At 43.8% G+C, this 24,114-nt stretch overlaps 1 protein-coding gene across 4 annotated transcripts in view; it reads right to left on the bottom strand.

Annotated features, from left to right (window-relative positions):
- Positions 1-8,827: 8,827 nt before the first annotated feature.
- Positions 8,828-24,114, bottom strand: part of DSCAML1 (DS cell adhesion molecule like 1) — a 161,246-nt gene continuing 145,959 nt past the window's right edge. The window contains exons 18-33 of one of the 4 annotated variants that reach the window (XM_072155707.1): positions 23,612-23,758; positions 22,239-22,394; positions 22,002-22,141; positions 20,256-20,409; positions 20,025-20,169; positions 17,624-17,787; positions 17,413-17,511; positions 16,991-17,179; positions 16,551-16,838; positions 13,397-13,552; positions 12,704-12,734; positions 12,076-12,194; positions 11,439-11,594; positions 10,865-11,059; positions 10,041-10,349; positions 8,828-9,871 (exon numbers count right to left, since the gene is read on the bottom strand). In XM_072155707.1, the coding sequence (XP_072011808.1) occupies positions 9,423-9,871; positions 10,041-10,349; positions 10,865-11,059; positions 11,439-11,594; positions 12,076-12,194; positions 12,704-12,734; positions 13,397-13,552; positions 16,551-16,838; positions 16,991-17,179; positions 17,413-17,511; positions 17,624-17,787; positions 20,025-20,169; positions 20,256-20,409; positions 22,002-22,141; positions 22,239-22,394; positions 23,612-23,758 (2,897 nt within the window). In that variant the 3' untranslated portion in view covers positions 8,828-9,422. The remainder of the gene's footprint in view (positions 9,872-10,040; positions 10,350-10,864; positions 11,060-11,438; positions 11,595-12,075; positions 12,195-12,703; positions 12,735-13,396; positions 13,553-16,550; positions 16,839-16,990; positions 17,180-17,412; positions 17,512-17,623; positions 17,788-20,024; positions 20,170-20,255; positions 20,410-22,001; positions 22,142-22,238; positions 22,395-23,611; positions 23,759-24,114) is intronic. The other 3 variants (XM_072155708.1, XM_072155709.1, XM_072155710.1) reach the window with 3 other exon arrangements.

Here is a 24,114-nt window from a genome sequence, read left to right as displayed (position 1 = left end):
AATTGGTATAGGGACAGATAGTACTGCCTCCCAGCATGCCTGCAATTGGTATAGGGACAGATAGTACTACCTCCCAGCATGCCTGTAACTGGTATAGGGACAGATAGTACTGCCTCCCAGCATGCCTGTAATTGGTATAGGGGCAGATAGTACTACCTCCCAGCATGCCTGTAATTGGTATAGGGACAGATAGTACTGCCTCCCAGCATGCCTGTAATTGGTATAGGGACAGATAGTACTGCCTCCCAGCATACCTGTAATTGGTATAGGGACAGATAGTACTGCCTCCCAGCATGCCTGTAATTGGTATAGGGACAGATAGTACTGCCTCCCAGCATACCTGTAATTGGTATAGGGACAGATAGTACTACCTCCCAGCATACCTGTAATTGGTATAGGGACAGATAGTACTACCTCCCAGCATGCCTGTAATTGGTATAGGGACAGATAGTACTACCTCCCAGCATGCCTGTAATTGGTATAGGGACAGATAGTACTACCTCCCAGCATGCCTGTAATTGGTATAGGGACAGATAGTACTACCTCCCAGCATGCCTGTAATTGGTATAAGGACAGATAGTACTACCTCCTAGCATGCTTGTAATTGCCTGCTAGTACATTATACAGAAAGAAGTACTGCATAGTACAGATAGTACTGTCTTCCTGTCTCCCTTTAATATCTTTCTACCTGTAATGTTAAGTTAAAGTCTGATGTAGTAACAAATTAATAGGCCTGTCTGTAACTGATGCTGGAACAGATAGTACTGCCTCCCAGCATATCTGTGATTGGAATAAGGACTGATAGTACTACCTCCCAGCATGCATGTAATTGGATTGAGAACAGATAGTACTGCCTCATTGTCTCCCTATAAATGATGTAGGAACAGATAGTACTGCCTCACTGTCTCACTCTATGTGGGGAGGTGGAGGTATCTCCTGAGATGAGTTGCGGTTGGTGATTGCTGCAGATGCTGAGAGTGAAAATATGAAAAGTAGGGGAAATATATCAGGAACAGGTCTGAGTATTACTGATTATCATTTCCAAGATCTCAACCAGAACATCCAGCGTAATCCTGTAACCTCCTTCATACATGACCCCCAACTCATCTAATAAGAGAATATCAGAGGATAGATCTTTTCCAGTATAACATTGGTATTTGTATAGTGCGGTATAAGCTGTACTTTTCTGTGATGTTTTTCAGGTGTTTAATACTCCCGCGCATGCGCTGGGGAGAAGAGAAGCAAGGGCATGGGATCACTATGAATCAGTGACACATCCATGAGGATGTATTTTTGGCTCAGTACTATATGAAATGTATAAGAACAGGGTTTATATGGAGGGACTGGACTTGAGTGAGCTACAATCACCTTCACTATCCAAGATGTTTGGGACAACCTCCCTGCCGAGTTCCCTAAAAATGTTCCAAGAATAAACGATTGATCTGATTTAGTTTTCTCTTTCTTTCATTGATTTAGCATCTTTAACCAATAACACTTCTATTCATGAAACTATTCATATTTTGCTCTAATGCTTTCCACACCTGCCTAAATCTTTTGCACAGTACAGTACATGAGACATGACCAGTGGAGAACCATTACCATGACCACAACAGGACTGGATGTGTATAAAATTCCTCCGGAAACACATCAAATATTGTATATAAAGAATGGACACAAAATTTCTCTAATGTGTAATGTGTAAGTTTAGTTGTTTTACTGTTGTTTTTCAACCTGGTTATAACTACAAGAATAAAGACGCACTTTTCCTTTATTTACGAGTTCTGTATTTTTTTTAAAAGAATATACGTCATCGATATATCTACTACTTTTATACAATGGGGCTTATTTCCGTTGGGTTTTCCGACGTTTTCGGGTATCGTGCTTCTGGGACAGGCATTTAGAAGGGGATTGTGTCGCACGCCATCGGATTTTGGCGCATCAGGGACGGGTTGCATGCGACAGAAATCGGAAGGCGGCCGTCGGACGATCAGACGGATTCGGACTGAGCACTGGATTTAACAGTAAAATTGTGTTGCAGGACAAGCCCTAACATGCACCAGGAAGAAGAAGGTGAACTCCTTCGGACTTGAGTGGGGAAGCAACAAATGCAGGATATCGGGCGCATGATCTTAGTGAATCGCGGCAGAGTTCAAATCTGAGCTGTAATAACAACCACATCATGTAATGGTGGGTCAATAAGGAATCATATGTATTAGAGACCCTATGTGTGCCGCCCCATCTGCCACCTGAGGCCAGAAGCTCAACTGGTCTCACATTAGATACGCCTGTGCCATGTGGACCGGCTCATTCATAGCTCATACATGGGCAGCTGGATTACAACCTCTTCACTTTGCCCTTTAAATCCTTGTGTCTGGGCTGATGCTTTATTTATTCAATAAGTAATTTTTTTGTTCTCTTATTGTCCTCAGTAATATAATGGAGGGGGGGGGGATTTATATTTTGCAGAAGTTACAGATTCAGTAAATAATCCAATAAAATGATTTCTTTGTAAAAGCTGTATCTCCTCTTTTATATTTCTCTGTCTTTTTAATATATTTTACCAACATGAACGCTTGTTACAGACGGTTTCCTGCCGGTTTCCAATCGCGGTGTCCTAGATTTTGAAGTGGGAAGAGAGAAGACACGTAGCCGCCTCATCAGGACGCCGAGTATTGTACATTGTGAGCTGATGGAGCAGGAATCGCTTCCCCCACTAATGTCACTAAATCACAGGCTTTTTAGAGGGTTTGTTCAGTCTCTAAACATACGGACTGCTCAGACGTGTCATGTTATAGCCAGGAGAGGCCTGTGCATAGGCAATATTTCCAGAAAATCAGGGGGTCAGACAGGACTGGTATAATGGGAAGCAAGGGAGGAAGAGAATATTCCCATCAGTCACAGCATTCAGGGATGGAGCTTCATGGAGACGTGATGGAGGTTAGTGGGGATGGGGTGCAGATTACAGGGTTTGGGTGGAGCCTAGTGGGGATTTGATGGATTTTAATGGGAATTATGTGAAGTTTAGTGTGAATGGGATGTAGATTATGGGGGATAGTGTAAAGCTTAATGGGGGTGGATGTAAATTAGAGGAGTTTGAGTGGAGTTTAGCAGGGATGGGGTGGAGCTTGGTTGGAATGGAATGGAGCTCAGTAGGGATGGGATGGAGCTCAGTATGGATGGGATAGAGCTTGGTGGGAATGGAATGGAGCTCAGTAGGGATGGGATGGCGCTTGGTGGGAATGGAGCTCAGTAGGGATGGGATGGAGCTTGGTTGGAATGGAATGGAGCTCAGTAGGGATGGGGCTCAGTAGAGATGGGATGGAGCTTGGTGGGAATGGAGCTCAGTAGGGATGGGATGGAGCTCAGTAGGGATGGGAGGGTGCTCAGTATGGATGGGATAGAGCTTGGTGGGAATGGAATGGAGCTCAGTAGGGATGGAGCTTGGTGGGAATGGAGCTCAGTAGGGATGGGATGGCGCTTGGTGGGAATGGAGCTCAGTAGGGATGGGATGGAGCTTGGTTGGAATGGAATGGAGCTCAGTAGGGATGGGGCTCAGTAGAGATGGGATGGAGCTTGGTGGGAATGGAATTGAGCTCAGTAGGGATGGGATGGAGCTCAGTAGCGTTGAAGCTTGGTGGGAATGGGGCTTAGTAAGGATGGGGTGGAGATAAGAGGAGTTTGAGAGTAGTTTAGTGTGGATGGGTGGTGTATAGAAGGGATAGTGGGGATGTGGTGTTGTTTCATGGGGATGGGGTGGAGCTCAGGAGGGACAGGAAGGAACTCACTAAGGATGGGATGGAGCTTGGATGAAATGGAACTCTGTATGGTTGGAGCTTAGTGGGTATGGGGTGGAACTTAGAGGAGCTTGAGTGTACTTTAGTGGGGATGGCTGGAGTTTAGAAGGGATAGGGTGGAACTCAGCATGGATGTGGTGTTGTTTCATGGGGATCGGGTGGAGCTCAGGAGGGACGGGAGGGATGGGAGGGAGCTCAGTAAGGATGGGATGGAGCTTGGATGGAATGAAACGCTGTAGGGATGGAGCTTAGTTGGTTTTGGATGGAGCTTAGTTGGTATGGGATGGAGCTTAGTTGGTTTGGGATGGAGCTTAGTTGGTATGGGATGGAGCTTAGTGGAGATGGGGTGGAGCTTAGTGGGGATGGAGTGGAACTTAGAGGAGTTTGAGTGTAGTTTGGTGGGGATGGGTGGGGATGGGTGGAGTTTAGAAGGGATAGGGTGGAGCTTAGTAGGGATCTGGTGTTGCTTTGTGGGGATGGGGTGGAGCTCAGTATAGATGGGAGGGAGCTCAGTAAGGATGGGGTGGAGCTTGGAGGGAATGGAATGGAGCTTAGTGGGGATGAGGTGGAGCTTAGAGGAGTTTGAGTGCAGCTTAGTTGGGATGGTGTGCAGTTTAGAAGGGATGGGGTGGAGCTTTGCTGTCAGTGTCTGTACCAGATTAGGGTGGATGTGCTCCTTTAACTGCGCTGAATGCAGCTATGACAGCAATGGCTTTCTGTCATACATTGGACAGTACTAGAGAATAGGGACATCCCAGTTAAGGGGTCTTTATTTAGCATTACAGTCAAGGCAATTGCTATTTGACTTCCTAAAAAAGCTGTTTCATATTGTCCCTTGTATTAGGGTTTTGAAAACACATTACCATATGCCAGAGGGCAGTTGTGAAATTTGGGATTTTTCAAGAAAGCAGAGGTATTTATTCATTTTAACTCTATCTGACCCCCAACTTTTGCCCCAGATTTCATCTTCCAGTTTGCTGAAGCAGGGGCAGCTCCCGCACAATCAGCAGGGGAGGTGGGAGTGGGGTCCTCACGGATCTATTACTTTCTTCAGGTAAGGACACCACTTACCAGTTAGAATCCCAAATGAACCCTTTGATTAGATGTGTAAGTGCAGCTTATAGAAGATGTCTTATTTGTCTTGTGTCAGTCATGTACATTACAAGTAATAATGTGCTTTGTTTGGGTATTAGCTCTGTGGTAACACATTAAATATTCAGCAGGCATAAATATTAATACCCGGCCAACATGGATTATCGACTGCGCATAACATTAGGTCTGCAAACATGACCTGTTACTTGATTTCTGTATTATTCTCACCTCAGCCTCTTTATTTATACTACAAAATATTATTTTACTACCAGTCCCTTCAGGTTGGGTATAAAATGTCTTTTCTATAATTCCCTCTTTTATGTAAAATCTCCTCCAAAGTCACATGAAAATGAGCAGAGAAGTGTCATATTTTGCCTAAGATGAGTCAAGTTTAAAGTGTTTTGCTTCAGATGTCCCTATTTTCTGTTCTATAACACTACAAAAAAAATGCTGGTGTCATATTAAAAATAAGAATCTCATCTTTCAGATGCGGTCGGTAGTTCTGGGATTTACAGAATTTACAGAATTGGAGATGCAGTTAAGAATAATAGACGAGAATTGGAATTTTATCTGCGGCTCCAGATTTCCAGATTTGTATTTAGGTTACGCCATTTTCTTATTGGTTCTGCTTTATGGCTTTCACAGTGAAGTCCTGATGACTCATCCCCCTTTGGGTCGCTGCAATCACAGATATACAAAAATTATGTAGTTTTCTTTATGTCTTAAAGGGGTTGGCCACTTAAGGTCATGATGTTTGTAATGTGTGTTTTAGTGTGGGGTCAGGATATTCGGTAATTTGCCAATATACATCTATTACTAGTTCTGCTCTGCTTTCTTGATATGTAAAGTGATGTCTCCTGACTTTTACCTCATCAGCCAGACATTCCTGACTATAAAATGGCCGCAGATGGAGGGTCATGTGATCTCTATCTGTCTATGAACAATCAAAGTCCTGGCAGGGCGATTGTTCGTAGACCATTGTAGCTGCACGTGGGACCATAGCCTAACAGCAAGGAAGGACACAGCATTGTAACCTGCACACTTTATACTGTAGCTCCGACCCTTTGCAGACCTTTGATGGTGTCATTAACTTTTTTTTTAGCAATTTGTCCTAGAATAGTTCTTTTGTAGGATTAGACAAATCAGATTATGCAAATTTATAAGGGACGTGGCTTGCAATGTGCTCACAACCACCTCCCAGTAACTCTAATCCGCACACGCACAGCATGTGTCTCACTAGCCTCAGCAGACATGTGTCATTGCCAGGTGACTGATGAGGCCAGTGATTGGTACCAATGATCGTACAATAATTTCAATGTGACCAATACCGTTGCTTCTGGCAATGACCTACACACAAGTGACTTGGTTGGGTTAAAGGGGAATTGACTGACAACCTCTCCAAAGTATCACCACTGGATCCCAAACTGATGACATGGACAGGGTGCCCCCGTCCCATGTGGCCTCACATACACACACCCCTTTGAGAGAAGTAAAATGTTAACATTCCACAGGTTATCCACCTCTACTCTATAGGCAGGGCCGCATTAAAGGAGGGGCTCATGGGGCTCGAGCCCTGGGGCCCCCACCACTTTCACTTTTTAAGGGGCCCCCACCAGTTTCAGACAGTCAGCGACTTAGTTCAGCTCTGTGTCTCTGTGCACAATGCGCAGCGGCCGGTGGCCGTTCGCAATGCACATAGGGGTCTAGGATGACAGCTGTGTCAGTGAGACACAGCTGCCTTCGCTGGGGGAGATCGCTATTTTCTACAGGGGACTGGTGGCTATAGTCTATAGGGGGCTGGTGGCTTTATACTATAGGGGGGCTGGCAGGCTATACACTACATGGGGGCTGGCAGGCTATATACTACAGGGGGCTGGCAGGCTACTAACCTCCAAAATCATTGTTGGAAGGGCCCCCACCAGTTTGCGCCCAGGGGCCCCCACCACCCTTAATCCAGCCCTGTCTATAGGTAGCAAGGACGTCTACCATGATACAAGCCAAAATACAAAAAATAGTATAAAGTAGAATCAAGTCTAGAATTAATAAATTTAAAGCTGGCAGGCATGAATCTAGCTGCATCATCTGGAAGTGGAAGGGCCCCTCTGGCTTTTTACTATTAATTCAATCTAAAGATATTTTAGATTATGGAACACGTTGACCTTAGAAGACCAATTCCAAATATAAAGACGTAAGATCAGGGTTGGCTCCAGGTTTCAGTAGGCCCCTTGGGCGACAGAGCCTCAGTGGGCCCCTTTGAAGTGAGCTCATGTGGCAGCATTCAAAATTCAGAAACTAATACAGTCTCCTATTCCCTAGATATTCCCTAGTTTATCATCCCAACAGCCCCCTTAAAGTCATTTTATATAAACCCCCTCATATTAGATACAGCTCCCCTCACCCCCCCCATGGATTCCTTATGTACAGCAATATGTGGGCCCCCCTAGCAGCACTGGCCCCCGGCACTTGCCCAGGTATGCCCATTGCTGGCGCCGGCCCTGCGTATGATGCTGAACTTACACTAGGCGAGAATCCTCCAGTATGTGTGGATAGTTGGGCAATGGAAAACAATCTTTAGGATGAGATAAAGTTGACTGCTATGTTCTTCACTGGATATAGGAAGATAGGTTGGCCCTAAAGATAAGGCCCACATAGTTCACTACAAGTACTGGACTGGCCCTTCACAATACCAGAGGATCCTCTGGTGGACCCAGGCTCTCATCCAATGCTGGATCCCAGAGGTTAGTGGACGTGCTCCTTATAATGATTTGTATCTTGTGGGCCCTAGTCAACCCCAGGTCACAGCTTTTACAACCTCTCATAATGAGGAACTCTTTGAGAAGACCAAAAGAGCCTCATCAGTCAGACTTTCCTGTATATAAAATGGCCGCAGATGGAGGGTCATGTGATCACAACTGTCCATGACCAATCTACCTTCCAGGACCTTAAGCTTGTATTCATGAGGTAAAAGGCCTTACTTTACATATCAAGAAAGCAGTGAAGAACTTTTAATATATATAAATTACCCAATATACTGTCCACCCCAAAGAGAGCTGATAATAAAGATCCAGTTCCACCTATCTTCACCTAGGTTCATGTTTCTATGTACTATATAATAAAATATAGTGGCGTCTAAAGTGACTCACCCCCTGTATTCTCTAAACCTGACTCATCTCTGGCAAATTTGACTCTTATCTTCTCTGCATTTTCACATGAGAGTCACATTGTTTTCATAGTGAGATTTCACATAAAAGATGGAATCCTAGAAAGGACCAGTCATACCCTACCTGAGGGGGCTAGTGGTTTAAAGGGAATCTGTCAGGGTGATTTGGGTCAGTAAACCTTGTCCTAATTGTCCAGTGACCTCTTAAAAAAAAAAAAAAACTTTTTTCAACCTTCCTAATACTGCAACCTTTTTATACAGTTCCTAGTGTTGTGATGACCCCCAATCTTAAAACAATGGTGGCAAATAAGATTTTTCCCGCACATGTGCAGTGACATTGTTTCACTGCGCAGGTGCAGAGAGCCGTGGAGCAAGCTAAATATACAAGACGGTTTTCATCTGGGTGGTTTAGTGTCTCAAATCACCCTGACAGGTTACCTTTAATGGGGTAAAATCTCGTAATAGAGTCCCTTTAAGAATGAAATAGTTATCTAACACAGTGAATGCAGATGAAAGTTTATAGTGATGTACACGTACAGAGTAGTGGCCATTCTGGGTTCAAGGAAATGGAGCTGCAGTACTCCCTTCTGGCCACTACACAAAGGACGGAGTTGTATTCTTCTGACTCTGTACACTTTAAGACTCCTTATGTAAGTATCACCACCGGTTTGGCACTTCTTTCCCCTAGTTGGACTCCCCAGATCATAAGGTAATGGAATATCCTATTAATATGTCATCACTTTACGACATAGGAAAGCCCCTTTAAATCTTTTTTACCTGAATGAAGCTTTCGGTATGCCTCGATTTATTGCAATAGTATGAATACATCTCCTGTAATCACCACCAGACACGCTGCAAACTCACTTTTACCAATGATTATGGAACCAGCTCCGTCCTAAACCTCCTTAAAGTGCACCTATCCCTCACCGTGAGTGACCAGTGCCAAGCAATTTCTAAAAAAAAACCTCTTTATTAGATTGTAAACACCAGATATGGCTTAAGAAGTGGGTGACAGGTTCACTTTAAAGGTTGCGCCAATACGTATGTGTATGAACATGCTGCTGCCCGACACATACCGCACTCACTCCTCGTATCCGCACACGCGCTACAGATAAAATACAGCTTTCTTTTCTTATTTTTTTTGTTTTTATCCCGAAGAAGAAAATAGCTATTTTTTTTTCATACAAAAATGTGTCTTTTATCACCAAGTTTTTGTTAAATTCTTCATTCGTCCTTTGTGGGGTTTTTTTTCCTTTCTTTTTTTTTTAAATGTTTTTCAAAATATAGAAATACAGCCAAGACACTGCGGAAGGGGGCGAAGGGTCTTTTTGCAGTCTGTGAAGAAGTGGGGAGGGATGTGTTTGCATGGGTAGGTGTCAGACCAAAGTGTAAGATTTGGAGTAAGCTCCAGCTCCTTGTTTTTGTGCCCGACCAGCTCCAGAGCTGCTCATTTCCAGCAAAGAGTCTCGGGAACCTCCCATCTTGCTGTGTTGGGTAGGCAGGCGGTTTTCTAAAGGTCCAGCAGAAGCAGCAGGGTCAGCAGGGGCAGAAGGTGCTGTGGCTGCTGGGGCTGATGGGGCAGAGGCTGATGCCCCAGACATGTGTAGAGTCCGTTGAGGTAAATTCACACTTGATGGGGCTTGGTGTGATAGACCAGGCGGGGGCTTGGCACCTGGCTCCAAAGTAAGATGGCGCGAGTGATAGCCCCGAGATAAATTGCGCATAGATGCCTCTCTCGGCGGCACCACCGGACAAGAGTCATGGGGGTCTGGCTTACGAAAGTGGGGATCAGATTTCATGTACATGGGGAGGTTGCAATATTCACCTGAAATAGAAGAGAAGAACACAACGCTTAGTAAACAAGTCCTTCAACTTGACATTGAGTAAGTAGGCTCTACTACAAAGGGCAGCACTGGATAGATGATAGCTTCTAGAATAGTGGTCAGACCCCCACATATCATTGATCCCGCATGATTTTAGTAGAGTGCACTTACTTTTCGCTCTGTGGGGGATGGGCACAGCCACATTCTTGGTTGGGTCACTGTCCTGTGGTTTGGGAGGGGAGGCAGTAAAGCGGCAGATGCCCGGTTCAGAGGGCGTGCTCATGGAGGTCATGCTATCTCCATTGTCATTGGTTCCAGTTGTCATTTGATCGGACGAACTGTCTGAGATGAAGCACTCTGTTATCTCGAACTTGGCGTGCTGTAACTGCTCCTCTAGCTTGGCATGCTCATAGGCCCGGGCCAGTTCTTCATACGTAGAGGATGCGCTTTCCGTCGAGACCATACTGTTGCGTCCCTTATCTGCAAAGAAGATGTATAGACAAGGTAACATCACCACCACTGTATTTGGGAATGCAAGAACCAACACGTATGACATATATACTCTCTGAGAGGTCATTGGTTACAAAAATTACAAATACATACATACATTTGTAAAGAAAAACATAAATTATGACAATAAATTAACATCGGGGTTCATACCTTACTACAGCTACTTTCAAATAATGGAAAGAAACATAAGCTGCTACAACGCAGTGTTAAAGGGATAACCTGGGGAATCCTGCCCCTCAGTCACAGCAGGTAGCCCAGGCTTTCCTCATGGTGCATGTGCAATTCTGTTGCACATGTGCCATTAGGTGACTGGGTCAAATATATAAAACTGAAACAAGTGGAAAGGGGGAAGAAAGTTTGTGCAAAATTTTTATATTCTCTGGGTAACCGTTGTAACCCCAACTTACAACAGATCATGGCCAATACTGAGTAGACCCCATTCCCATTTATACAAAATTGTAAAGAACATATAGTAACGGACATACCTGTGTCCTGAGAAAGACTGGCGCTGTAACTATCACTCTCTGTCACAGTAATGCCATGTTGAGACCCGACAGTCCTCCAGTCAGAGGTCAGAGTTCGTGCAGGGGTGGAGCTCTGGCACTTGGTAAGTGTCCACTGACTCGAATACCTATTCCTGGTACTATGAGCTGACTTCACGCTTTTCCTTGAAACTGGATCTAGAGTTGACACAGATCAGGCATGTTATGACCAGAATGGAGTAAAAAAAAATGTACCATATGGTTATGATAATGTAGAACGAGCAGTGGGGGAAGCTCCTGCTGTAGCCAGTTGTCTTGTTCAGGTATAGGACAGGGAGTAAGAAAGAAGTATCATGGCTGAACTTCTGAGACTCATAAAGATTACTTACTAAATATTCCCCACACTTAATCATAATATGACACAAATAAGACCACGGGAATTGAGAAGATCAAGGGAGTTAGTATTGGGATACTTCCAAGTATGCAAATCATTTATTAGCAGAGAATGCTGGGATTTCAGCTCTGAAGCCTCCAAACTTGTTAATGCACTGTAAAATAGAAGATATACTGTACATACTTGTTCCGGGTCTGATGTCGGACATGTCGATGAGTGGTCCGGTGTTTTGTATCAGTGCAGGATGATGTAAGGAAACCCCAGTGCAGAAACTTTGTGGATTTACAGTCTGACTAAACTCCGGATCGGTCACAGGCAGTGTAGCTTTATCGTCACCTGCTCAAGAGATAATAAGACCATATACACCAATGTTATTATATTGTACTGGAATGTGCTCAATGATAACATAAACTAAGCTCTAAAAACATATGGATTCCTATATAAGGGGCAGTGGCCCAAGTCTAATCCCAGGTCTAATTATTCCTCAAGTTATCGGTGCCAAAATCATTTAAATCGATGTTGAATCGCAGAGCGGAGTATTGATAGGCCTATGGCCTGTGCTCCTCCTGCGATATCTTGGAAGCTGGTGGACATCACGAATGGTAGTGAACTGGAATTTGGGAGTTGCCAGTGCGGGATCATAGACTGGGAGGTGTAAGAGAACCGTGCAGAGGGCGGCCTAGTATTTGTAGTCTCTCTGGAGATCAGTGTTTTGGATGCTTTATTGAGCAAGACATTGGAAGCCCCAGCCTATATTTATGGTCTAATAGGAGGCTGATTTTTACAATTCTCTTTTTTCTATGTATGAGCATATTCTTACCAAGCTGCTTGACTCCTTCCTTATCTTCAATGAGGAGCTGGACCCTGGGTATATCAATGTGTAATCTGGGTCCGGCAGGAGGACCCTTCACCGGTGTATCAAAGCTGCGATTATTTTTGCTGATATAAAAGAAAAGAAGCGTTTTATAGACTGATGAAGAACTGTGTCTCTTTCTGTAGAATCCTCTCCAATTTCACACTTAAAAAAATCAAAATATAGGGAACTAATCCACATTGACCTAACATCGCTAGTCCCAAACCCAGTGTACAGGAGTCATTTCAGTTAAATTTATCAAGATTCATAGATTGGAGACATAATTTACTCCAATTTTTGTTTTGCTTTAAAAATTGGAGCAATTTAAATTTACTCCAATTTTTGATTAATTTTTTGGGACATTTTCAGGCCCCAGCCCCTCTTGCTAAGGACTGACCAAATTTTCAGAAAAGTGCCATAGGAGGTGTAAAAAAAAAGCACAAAATTGATATGATAAAAAGTGAAAATGTGTAACTTTTTATACCTTCTTTCTAGGCTTAATGTTTCAGAAGAATAATCATAATCACCGTAATGATGACAATATAAGAATTAATTACGAGTAACTAACTAATATATATATATATATGATTCTCACCTGATAAGCATCTCTGCCAGACTTTTTGCATCTGTAAAAGAAATAGACATTTTTGATTCAAATATGTAAAGGTTCATGGCAACACAACGTAACAATATGAGAAACGGGAATCGAACCGAGATCCAATACCATTACTTGCAGTCAATACTGAAGATGCATAGACTACTACAGCCATTTCCCATAACAAGCCCAGTCGTAGAGTTTTGTGTTTTAACGTGGAAGTTGCAGAATTCTGGGTGAACTCATTGGCCCACATTTATCAAAATTAGTGCAAACCGTGCAGAGTGTGCCAGATTATTGAATACTGGCACACTTTCTTCATGAGTCTGGTGCCCCCTGCACTGCTCGGAAAGTGTGCACCAACCTGTTTTGGTGCAACTTTACCATAGAGCGTGCAACACAATTCTGTCGACTTTTTTAACAATAAATGTGGATGTCCAAACGGTATTCACTATATGTAGCGTTAGGTAAGAACTGTGGCTGAAAAGCAGGGAGTCTGTAGCTCATGAATACATTGGACTCATATACACTGCATCAAATAAATTATGTCCTTAACCAGAATAACCATACTTATTTCAAAAGAAAGACCTCAGGGATACAACGTGCACACGTAACACTACACTACATGATGCCACCAGAGGAGCTACCATGAAAGTCCTGAAATGTATATGCATCTAGCTCATTGGTTCTCACCTCTCAGTCTCTTCAGTCTCTTCTCTTTCCTCTTCTTCCTTATAATAAACAATAAAGCTACTCCCAATGTGGCCAAGATGACGGGACAAGCGATAGAGAAGAGTTTCTTCACATCATCGCCCTCTCCTTGTGCTGACTTGATGGGTGGAATAGTACCTGCAGGAGAACACCAGATTAGACCCAAAAGAAGTCCCCAGGGCAAGAACAATATGGATGAAATTTATAAGATTTGAGGAAACTGCTCATCTCCTGTGTTATAACTATTATACTACAAAGCTTTAAAGATCTCAAAATCTGTAACACCGTCAATTTTTTTTTTTTACAGTACTCTATATTATGGTAAATTGTGCTAACTTTGTCCAACTATGGAGCAGGAAGGAGTAATCCAACACAATGGGGCAGATTTACTTACCCGGTCCAGTCGCGATCCAGCGGCGCGTTCTGTGTGGAGGATTTGGGTCTTCCGGTGATTCATTAAGGTAGCTCCCCCGACGTCCACCAGGTGTCGCTGCTGCGCTGAAGTCCATCGGAATGCACTGAAGTTAACCAAGCCAGGCTGGGTGCAGGTAAGTGCGTGTCAAGCGACACTTTTTCGCACGGCCACGCCCCCGATTTCCGTCGCGTGCATGCCGGCTCCGATGCGGTACAATCCGATCGCGTGCGCCAAAATCCGGGGGCAATTCAGGGAAAATCGGCGCAAAACGGAAAAATTCGCGAAACCCGGCGGAAAAACGCGATTCGGACCCGTAGTAAATGTGCCCCAATGACTGCTCTGTAGAAACATTACAGAGGCACAAAGCTTCATGGTTCTTCCAATCAAATCCATGTAAGGCCAGTTACCCAAGAGAGAGTGTGGTCCGAGAAACTAGCTCCATGCACTGGAAGAATTTCCCGGACCAAACCTTGTATCACTGGACTGAACTAACAGTTTAGTCCATCAGTTTGAGGTTTGTTCTGGGAAATTCTGCGTGCTCATTGATTGAATTTCTCGGATGGAAGTCACTCGTGAGTAACAGGCCTAAGTCAGTGTTCACATAAGATAACAAATACTCTAATTCAAAGATAGAGATGAGTGGACCCAAACTTTAGGTTCTGCATCCTCCGTTTGCAGCTCTGCCTAATGTGGATGTGTTGCTTGATGGGCAGTGATTGGCCAGATGTGTCCAACAGGTGTCCATCTGGCCAATCACAACCATGCCCGGTTGCTAGAGCTTTCTGATTGGCTGCTCATATCTACTCAAAGCTAATAAGAGGATGGTCCTGGATGAGAGAAACATTGCTGATCGTGTTGTAAGCCAGTAACAAAGCCTTCCATGAATATGTTTCCAAACCAAGACTGAGCTGTAATACCACAAATAACCTAATGTGGCGCTGTTTTTGTGAAGCTGTTTTTCTAATTCTGCAGAACCATTTTATGAAAGAATATATCACAGATATATTTCTCCAGCGATTTAAGGAAACTAGGGGCAGTGCATGTATTGATAGTAGCCAAATATTCTCATCTGAATTATCCTCAGCTCATACAACCCCTGCCTTATACTAAATTATTATCTGTTTCTGCAGAGCAGTAAATCAAAGATCTGCGTTTGTGTGCACAGAAACCTCAGAGAAGCTGTTTTCTCAGTAAATTAAAATATGTTGCAAAAAAAAAAAAGTTCCTATTTTTTTTTAAATGAAAGTAGTTCTAGACATCAAAGGCTTGTTCAAGTGTGAAAATGCAAGGTGTGGGATTTATAAATGAATAGAAATGACTTCTCTGACTTCAAACACCTCGGGTTGTCATTAACTGCGCTGTGTTTATATCACACAGAGTGCCCCCGAAGCTGCTAAAAACAGAAGGAGTGGTAAAAAGATTTAAAAAACCTAAAAAAACATGGCCAATGTATTCTAGCCAAAAAACTAAGAAGAAAATCACAAGTGCAAAGTAGCCAAGCAACCAATCAGATTTTGGTTCCCAATTTACAGAAACCCTTTAGAGGTTATAACAAGCCCTTTAAGTATTGGACAGGCAAGGCCCCCTCTGCAAATGGTTGATTCTTCTTTAGCCAAACTAGTTGCTAGTTATGGATTCCATGAATTCCAGATTTGAGATTCCAAGCTTGAAGGGCTTGACTATGACCATATAGGTCAATAATTTTAGATTATAGGGGTCCAGGTTCCTATTAATCAACCGCCACCCCAACTGCACAGTGTTAGACCAGGGTTACTTCATTAAATTAATTTGTGGACCTTATCCCTAGGTTAGAGACCCTAGTAGACTCCATCATATGCTGTTTTGGTTTACATCTCTGGAGAACACTTTTGAATTAGTGTTTGGGTCTACCGAAGTTTCGTCTGCCACCGTTTTTGAACTATAAGCTTTCGACTCTGTACACTGTACAGATCCTGCAGCTAAGTTAGATGATCAGTTCCAAGTAGTAGGTTCCCACCAATCTAATAACCAAGGGTAAGCCACCAACTTCTGGTCTTGGACAAATCCTCCAAAAACATTAAAGAATAACCACCTGTGTCGAAAGATCTACAACAGTTTTTTCTTGGACTTCATGTGAAGGCTGAAGACTTGTCGCAAAGAATTGCGGTAGGCAACCCCAAACAAAGACTATGGGGCACATTTACTTACCCGGTCCTGACGCGATCCCCGATCCAGGCGGTCCGACGAAGATGAAGTCTGGTGCGATTCACGTAGCTCGTGCGCCCAAGATCCTGCATCTGTGGCTTCCCCCGCTGAGGTCCGCCGGAGTTCAACTTCTTCTTCCTGGTGCTTGTAAGTGCGTGTCTTGTGACACAATTTGAATTTTAAATCCTGCGCGTAGTCCGAATCTGTTGGGTTGTCCGATTGCCACGCCCCCGATTTGCAAAGCGGAAATCGTTGGGAAACCCGACTAAAATATGGTCCGCGGACCCTTAGTAAATGAGCCCCAATATCCGTTGGACAATGTATGAAATGAGAAATTTCCCTGGCTAATTTTGGATTGTCACTGTTTTGACAATGTATTGGAAACATGAGTACCTACTTGACCCACAGAGAAGCCATGTGAGTATCCATTGGCTTTGGGATAATTTTTTTGGCTTTGGGTATTATATTTGAAAATTTCAGCAGGGCCAAATCTGCATGTGATTTCCATAGGTTGAGCAGTGGTTGCAAAATACTTACTCCCATCATAGTCCAGAGTTGCGAATTGTGACGTCTCGTTCCCACATCCAGCACTATTACAGGCCCTCATCTTCAGCTCGTACCAGGTGGCCTCTCGGAGGTCTGTCAGGAAGACGTCACTGGTAACATTGGCCTTCAGACTCTGCCATTGCCAGCTATTGCGTGGACGGTACTCTAAGATCACAGACGTAATGGGACATCCTCCACTATTCCAGCCATGGAGGTTCAATCGGGCATGAGTTGAGTTCACATGAGTGAAGAGGGGCTGGTCTTTGTTAAAAGATGGTTCTGCAAAAAATTTTTTATTATTTTGCTAATGTCAAAATAATGGTGGTGGAACCATTGTTAGATGGTTATAATACAGAGGGAGAGGAAGGGAGGTGATCACAAATGAATAAGAAGCATTTATAGAAGTTATGTGACAGTAAGGAAACTCTTACCTCTCCCATGAGTCTTGGCCTCAATGATTTCGCTGATTCTTCCAGCTCCGACGCTGTTTTTGGCTGCCAGCTTTACTTTGTACCAAGTTCCACATCGTAAATTTTCCAGGCGAAATGAACGCTCGGAGGAACTAATAAAAACATCCCTCCACTCTTCACCATTATCCACGGAATACTGTAGCACAAAGCCTAGGAGCAAAGAAGACGTAGGAGGACGTTATAGGGTACTGGTACACATAGGTCCAGGGATGGGGGGTCAATCGTTCCCCAATCCTCAAGACAAAGTGATGGAAGTTTCATCCCCTAAGACCCCAAATGGTTAGATGTTATTGTGACACCCAAAAATGACTCTTCTAATCTCGAAAGTCCTAAATAGTGGAACACATCATGGACTGAATGGCTAGTTGGAAACATAAATTTACCTCTGATGGAACTTCCACCATTGTCTCCCGGGATCCAGGCCAGTGTTATGGAAGAAGCTGAAGATTTAGACACTGTGAGGCGAGGCTGGTCAGGAGGAACTTCAGAAGAAATGAGACAAGTTAGGACAAAATGAATCTATAAGACAATTCAAGACTACAATTCTACATCTTGTTGCCCTATGTTAGATTCCATATCTTATTAACTTCTTACCCTGTACAAGGAGATTAACAATGATCGTGTCGAAGCCCAAGGTGTTGGTGGCTGTACAGGTGTAGTATCCAGAGTCTTCGGCTTTGACAGAACGTAGGGTGAGAGTGCCGTTCGGGTGAATGGCTCGATGGCCATCTATTGCCACTGGTATAGCAGAGTCCTCACTATGGTAAAAGAGATAGAGTTTGCATTGAGTTATCAGGAAAAAGCAAAAACCACAGACATTTTTTAGGATCTGATTGCATTTTTAAAAATTTGTATGTCACAAATTGAGAGTGAAACCTGATTGTACAATTTATAGATAATGGATATAAGTCCATCAATATGTGGCGTCAAGTGGAAATGTTACCATCGGTCAAGATCCAAAGAATTGTCATTGTTCAATGGACATGGAAACACATGGATGAGATGCTGATTTGATGAGCTCTGTTGACCTCATAAAAAACAAGGGAAAAGTTGGCTAAGTCTATACTTATAAGTATAGGGGTCTCCTGACTCTAAACCAGGGGTCTCAAACTCAATTTACCTGGGGGCCGCTGGAGGTAGATTCTGGGTAAGGCTGGGCCGCATCAAGTTTTCCACACAAAATGCGCTTACAAAATATCATTATTCAGATTCAAATGTCATGGCGTCTCCCAGCGCAAGGAAAGCCCCGAGCTGGGAGACGTGTTTTCTCTATGAACGCGTCCTGTGCACCGAGGGGTCCCAAGCTTCTACCGCACTGAGCCCAGTCAGGGGCTCAGTGCGAAATTTGATAATATGTTCAATGATATCATTTTTAGGACTGTACAACCTTTTGATCACTTTTTATAGATTTTTTTTATATTTTTCAAAATGGCAAAAAAGTGCCATTTTCGACTTTGGGCGCTATTTTCCGTAACGGGGTAAAACGCATTGTAAAAAACGTTATTATATTTTGATAGATCGGGCATTTTCAGACGCGTCGATACCTAATGTGTTTATGATTTTTACTGTTTATTTATATTTATGTCAGTTCTAGGGAAAGGGGGGTGATTTGAAATTTAATTTTTTTTTATTCTAATTTTTTTTTAAAAAACTTTTTTTTATTTTTATTTATACTATTTTTCAGACTCCCTAGGGTTCTTTAACCCTAGGTTGTCTGATCGATCCTACCATATACTGCCATACTACAGTATGGCAGTATAAGGGGATTTTCCTCCTCATTCATTACAATGTGCTATCAGCACATTGTAATGAAGGGGTTAAAACGAAATAGCCTCGGGTCTTCGGAAGACCCGAGGCTACCATGGAGACGGATCGCCGCCCCCGATGACGTCACGGGGAGCGGCGATCCCAGGTAAGATGGCGGCGCCCATGCGCCGCTATCTGTTTGAGGCTGTCGGCAGCTTTGCCGGCAGCCCACGCTGTAAAAACACCCGCGATCGGTGCTAGCACCGATCGCGGGTGTTACCAGTAAGCCTTTGCTGCAATATGCAGCAAAGACTTACCGGCTATGGAGAGGGCTCAGCCCGTGAGCCCTCTCCATGCACCGCGACCCGACCGCCGCCGTGAATACACGGCGGGCGGTGCTTTTCCAGGCGGGGGCCGCAAAATGTTGGCCCGCGGGCCGCGAGTTTGAGACCCCTGCTCTAAACTGTTGATGGCTCCAGCGCTAATGAGCACGAGATCAACTTGATATCAAGGGGGGAAAGCCACCATCGGTGGTGATTGACAACCAGTCCAACCGAGTGGCTGGGACTACCGTAAGCGGCAAAATCAGTTGATCATGCCCTGCACATATGGTTTTGCCCACCAAATCCAACACATTTTTTAGGGACAGAATTTTGAAGAAATTTTTTAAACATGGTTGGCTGTAGAGACGAAATCGCCCATCTTATGTTATGTCTAGACTTTAGGAAGAGCAAATGAAGATGTACAGCCACCTCATGGTTATGTTACCCCTTTGTTATGACCTCCCAATTGTCATCTAATGGTTTAAAGGGGTTATCCGGGTTTAAAAAATTTCTTATGGCCGGGCTGGGGAGGGCTATTTAAACACAATAAACATGTACTTACCTCCTCCGGTGCTGCCGATGTCCCGCGCCGCGTCCGGTCTTCTCTGTGTGCCGGTTTCATTACAAGTGCGCACAGGGAGCTTCCAGCCGGCTTGTTTACAGGGGCACGGATCGAAGGGACCGCGGCACGGGACATCAGCGGCGCCGGACAAGGTAAGTATATGTTTATTATGTTTAACTAGCCCTCCCCAGCCCGGCCATAAGAAATTTTTTAAACCAGGATAACCCCTTTAATGAAGATGGAATTCTCTACTTAGTCAACACTCTACAGATGGCGTTCTGATTGGTATCAAGAGATCCAAAATGGAAATCACTTGGCTCATTTATCTCCAATCACATTGTATAGGACCATCCCACTAAATTACCTGTCTTTAGTCCATTTCATGGCCGGAGCAGGTTCGCCAACAGAACTGCATGGCAGACGGACATCCTTCATCCAGGGAGTGCTCACCGTACCACCAAATGAGATGATTTTGGCCGGAGCTGCGGTAGAATATATGTATCTCAGTACTATGGCAGAGGAAAACTCAATATGATTATACTCTATTCTATATTTCATACGATTTTAATGCAGAATACAGAAATCCGGTCCATACCTTTTCCCGCAGGCTCGATCATCACCCTTTCACTCACATTGCCCCTGCCAGCTGAGGTCACAGCCGCTACCCAGAGCATATACTGCTGCCCCCGAAGAAGGTGCATGATCCGATAATGTAGGAACTCAGGGCTGGTCTCATATTCACTAGGAGCCTTCATGATACAACAATGAAGAAGATCAGTATAATAGAACAGAATACCTGGACGCTAAAGTGTTAACATACACACAATGATACAAGGTGGCTTTAGAAATTGCATATAAGCAAATTATTTTACCTCACACCTAATTAAGTCTAATTAGCTGCCGCTTTTTAGCCGGCAGCATCGTCTCTCCATCTAGAGACTGGGGGAAAAAAACTTCAAAAGAGTAAAAACTTCAAAGATTTCTATTTTATTCAGATGCATGTTCCTCCCTAAGAGAGCGGACTGGAGCGCAGGAGACAGAGAGGCTGCTAACAGTAGTGTGGAAGCCGAGGGGAGAACTGAAGAGACTGAGGGGATAGGGAACACACTGTAGGGATCAGTGCAGTGAAGTGTTTACTGCTCTTCTCTCCCTCCCAATAACATTGCCATACATAGTACTGTGGCTGTAATTGGTAATGCAGCTCAGCCCTATTCAGTTCAATGGGATTGAGCTCTACATGGGCATGTGGCAAATACCGGGGCAGATTTATCAAGTGTCTGAAAGTCAGAATATTTCTAGTTGCCCATGGCAACCAACTACCCAATTACAGCTGAGCTTTCATTTGATCAGTGCAGTACAGACATAATACACACAGTGATGTCACAGTACAGGGATTATACACACAGTGATGTCACAGTACATGGATAATACACACAGTGGTGTCACAGCACAGGAATAATACACACAGTGATGTCACAGTACAGGGATAATACACACAGTGATATCACAGTACAGGGATAATACACACAGTGATGTCACAGTACATGGATAATACACACAGTGGTGTCACAGTACAGGGATAATACACACAGCGATGTCACAGTACAGGGATAATACACACAGTGATATCACAGTACAAGGGTAATACACACAGTGATGTCACAGTACAGGGATAATACACACAGCGATGTCACAGTACAGGGATAATACACACAGTGATGTCACAGTACAGGGATAATACACACAGTGATGTCACAGTACAGGGATAATACACACAGTGATGTCACAGTACAGGTAAATACACACAGTGATGTCACAGTACAGGGATTATACACACAGTGATGTCACAGTACAGGGATTATACACATAGTGATGTCACAGTACAGGGATAATACACACAGTGATGTCACAGTACAGGTAAATACACACAGTGATGTCACAGTACAGGGATTATACACACAGTGATGTCACAGTACAGACATAATACACAGAATGATGTTACAGTACAGGGATAATACACACAGTGATGTCACAGTACAGGGATAATACACACAGTGATGTCACAGTACAGGGATAATACACACAGTGATGTCACAGTACAGAGATAATACACACAGTGATGTCACAGTATTGGGATAATCTAGTCAATATAAACACACATGATGTCTTGTTACAGTACAGATATAATGCCAAAAGTAATGCCACCTAGAAGGCACAATATACACAGCAAGAGTTACCTTGCAAAAATCAAGAATTGCTCTTCAATGTTGCACACCATGGCAGGTGGTTATGCCAATGGACATACTTTAGATATATATCTACATATATCATTGCTACTTACCGGCTGACCAGACCCAGGTACGGAGCAGAATATAGTATATTTGCGAATTATGCCATTTGGTTTAGTTGGGGGCAGCCAGGACACCACAACGCTGCTGGATGAGGCAGGCACGGCTTTTATTCCTGCAGGGGGCCCTGGGACTGGATGAAGGACAAGCCACATGTCAGTATACATAGGTTGTACTGCACTTACTAGTATTAGTAGTGAATGTGCATCCCCAGGCTCCGCATTACTCACTGTCCTCCTTGGTTTGTAAGTACAACACGCTGCTGCGTACTCCGTCCCCTGCTTGGGTGTAAGCCAGGACCTGCACACTATAGTTAGTGAACTTCTCAAGGGATCTCAGCTCCACGCGCTCCCGGGGGGTGGTTATATTCTGCATTTCTCCCCATTCTGAAGACAAAAGGTGAAATAATTGGAAAATATAGGAAAAGCAGATACTAAATATTCAATTTAATTTACGACTGTACAGTAGCCTGGTGGCCGCCATAAGTCTATGCACCTGGTGTTTACGCCAACGTCTACATATGCATCATAGACAGTGACTGGCAGTACAGATGGGTGCAGTGGGTAAACAATACACTGAACCTGCAAACAACCTCCATATGAAATCCTATAGGATAGAACCAGGTTATGAGGAAAGTGGGATGTAAATATGAATATATAGGAAAATATATATTCTTTCATTTGATCCCACTATATTGCACTTAACGGGAGTGTCTAGTCAGGAGCTTAAAATTGCATGAAAAGTCATTACCATAAAGTGTTACTTATCTGCCATTAGTTTTACTCAAATCTTGCTGCCTGCCTGCTTTATAGCTCAGCTCCATTAGGCCAGAGCTGTGATCAGTGACACCGGTTTAGCTACAGTGTCGACAGGGTCTCTGACTCTGCATTGGTTTAGACAGTGGGTGTAGGGGATTTTACAGACAGGAGGCTATTGCAATGCACCTATTTATTTGGATGTGACTATTGGATACTGTAAGGGAACTGTGACTATTGGCTACTGTGGAGGCATGGTGTCTATTGGCTGCAGTGAGGTACGGGGCCTATTGGCTACTATTGGCTATTGTGTGGGTACGGTGACTATAGGATACTGTGGGGGCACTGTGACTATTGGCTACTGAGGGGTGTGGTGACCATTCCGGATTGTGTGGGCACTGTGACTATTGGGGAAACTGTGACTATTGGCTACTGTAGGGGCATGGTGACTATAGGCTACAATGAGGCACTGGGACTATTGGCTTTTGTGGGTGCACTGGGACTGTTGGAAACTGTGAGAGTCCAGTGACTATTGAATACTGTGGGGACAGTGACTATTGGCTACTGTGTGGGTTCAGTGACCATTCGGGACTGTGTGGGCACTGTGACTATTGACTACTGTGGAGGCATGGTGTCTATTGGCTACAGTGAGGCACGGGGACTATTGGCTACTATTGGCTATTATGTGGGTACGGTGACCATTTAAGTCTACCATGAGGCTGATGTGACCCTCAGTGAAAATGAATTTGTCGCCTCTGCTCTTGGGTCTCTTTAAAGTATCATAAATCCAAAAAACAAACCATCGCTAATTTCCTTTGAAACACAATATCGATGTATTAACAACTTACCCCCATCAGGGTACAGGGACCAGTAGATGACTCTATAGCCCTTCAGGACCCCATTGAGGGAACTTCTAGGTGGTTCAGACCAAGAAATGACGGCCACGTCAGACGTGATGGATAGAGCCCGTACGTTCTCCGGAGGCTGACTTGGTACTGTGGGTTACATACAGTGACTGACATGACTACACAATTACATGGTAAATATAACATATATGTGATGTATATTGGTGCGTGTATAAAGCACTGTGTATTCCACTTCACACTGAAATAAAGCTCCTGATCCCTTAAGCTGAATTTTTCATAAGTGCTTATAATCAGATGCAGAGAGGAACAGATTTGCTTGAGTGTAAACAACCAGATAAGGTGACGGAGATAAATCCTGCAGAATAATGCAACGGGGGAGGAGAATAAATGTAACACATGCATCCAGTAACAAGACCCTGTTCACATTACATTACTGCAAAGAGGGCTTGTGGATATTTCTTAGATCTGTTGTGTATTCAGGAATA

The sequence above is a fragment of the Engystomops pustulosus genome, chromosome 6, assembly GCF_040894005.1.
Source record: "Engystomops pustulosus chromosome 6, aEngPut4.maternal, whole genome shotgun sequence".
NCBI classification, from domain to species: Eukaryota; Metazoa; Chordata; class Amphibia; order Anura; family Leptodactylidae; genus Engystomops; species Engystomops pustulosus.
Note: the sequence above shows the minus strand (reverse complement) of the source record. Positions and strands in the feature narration are given on the sequence as shown.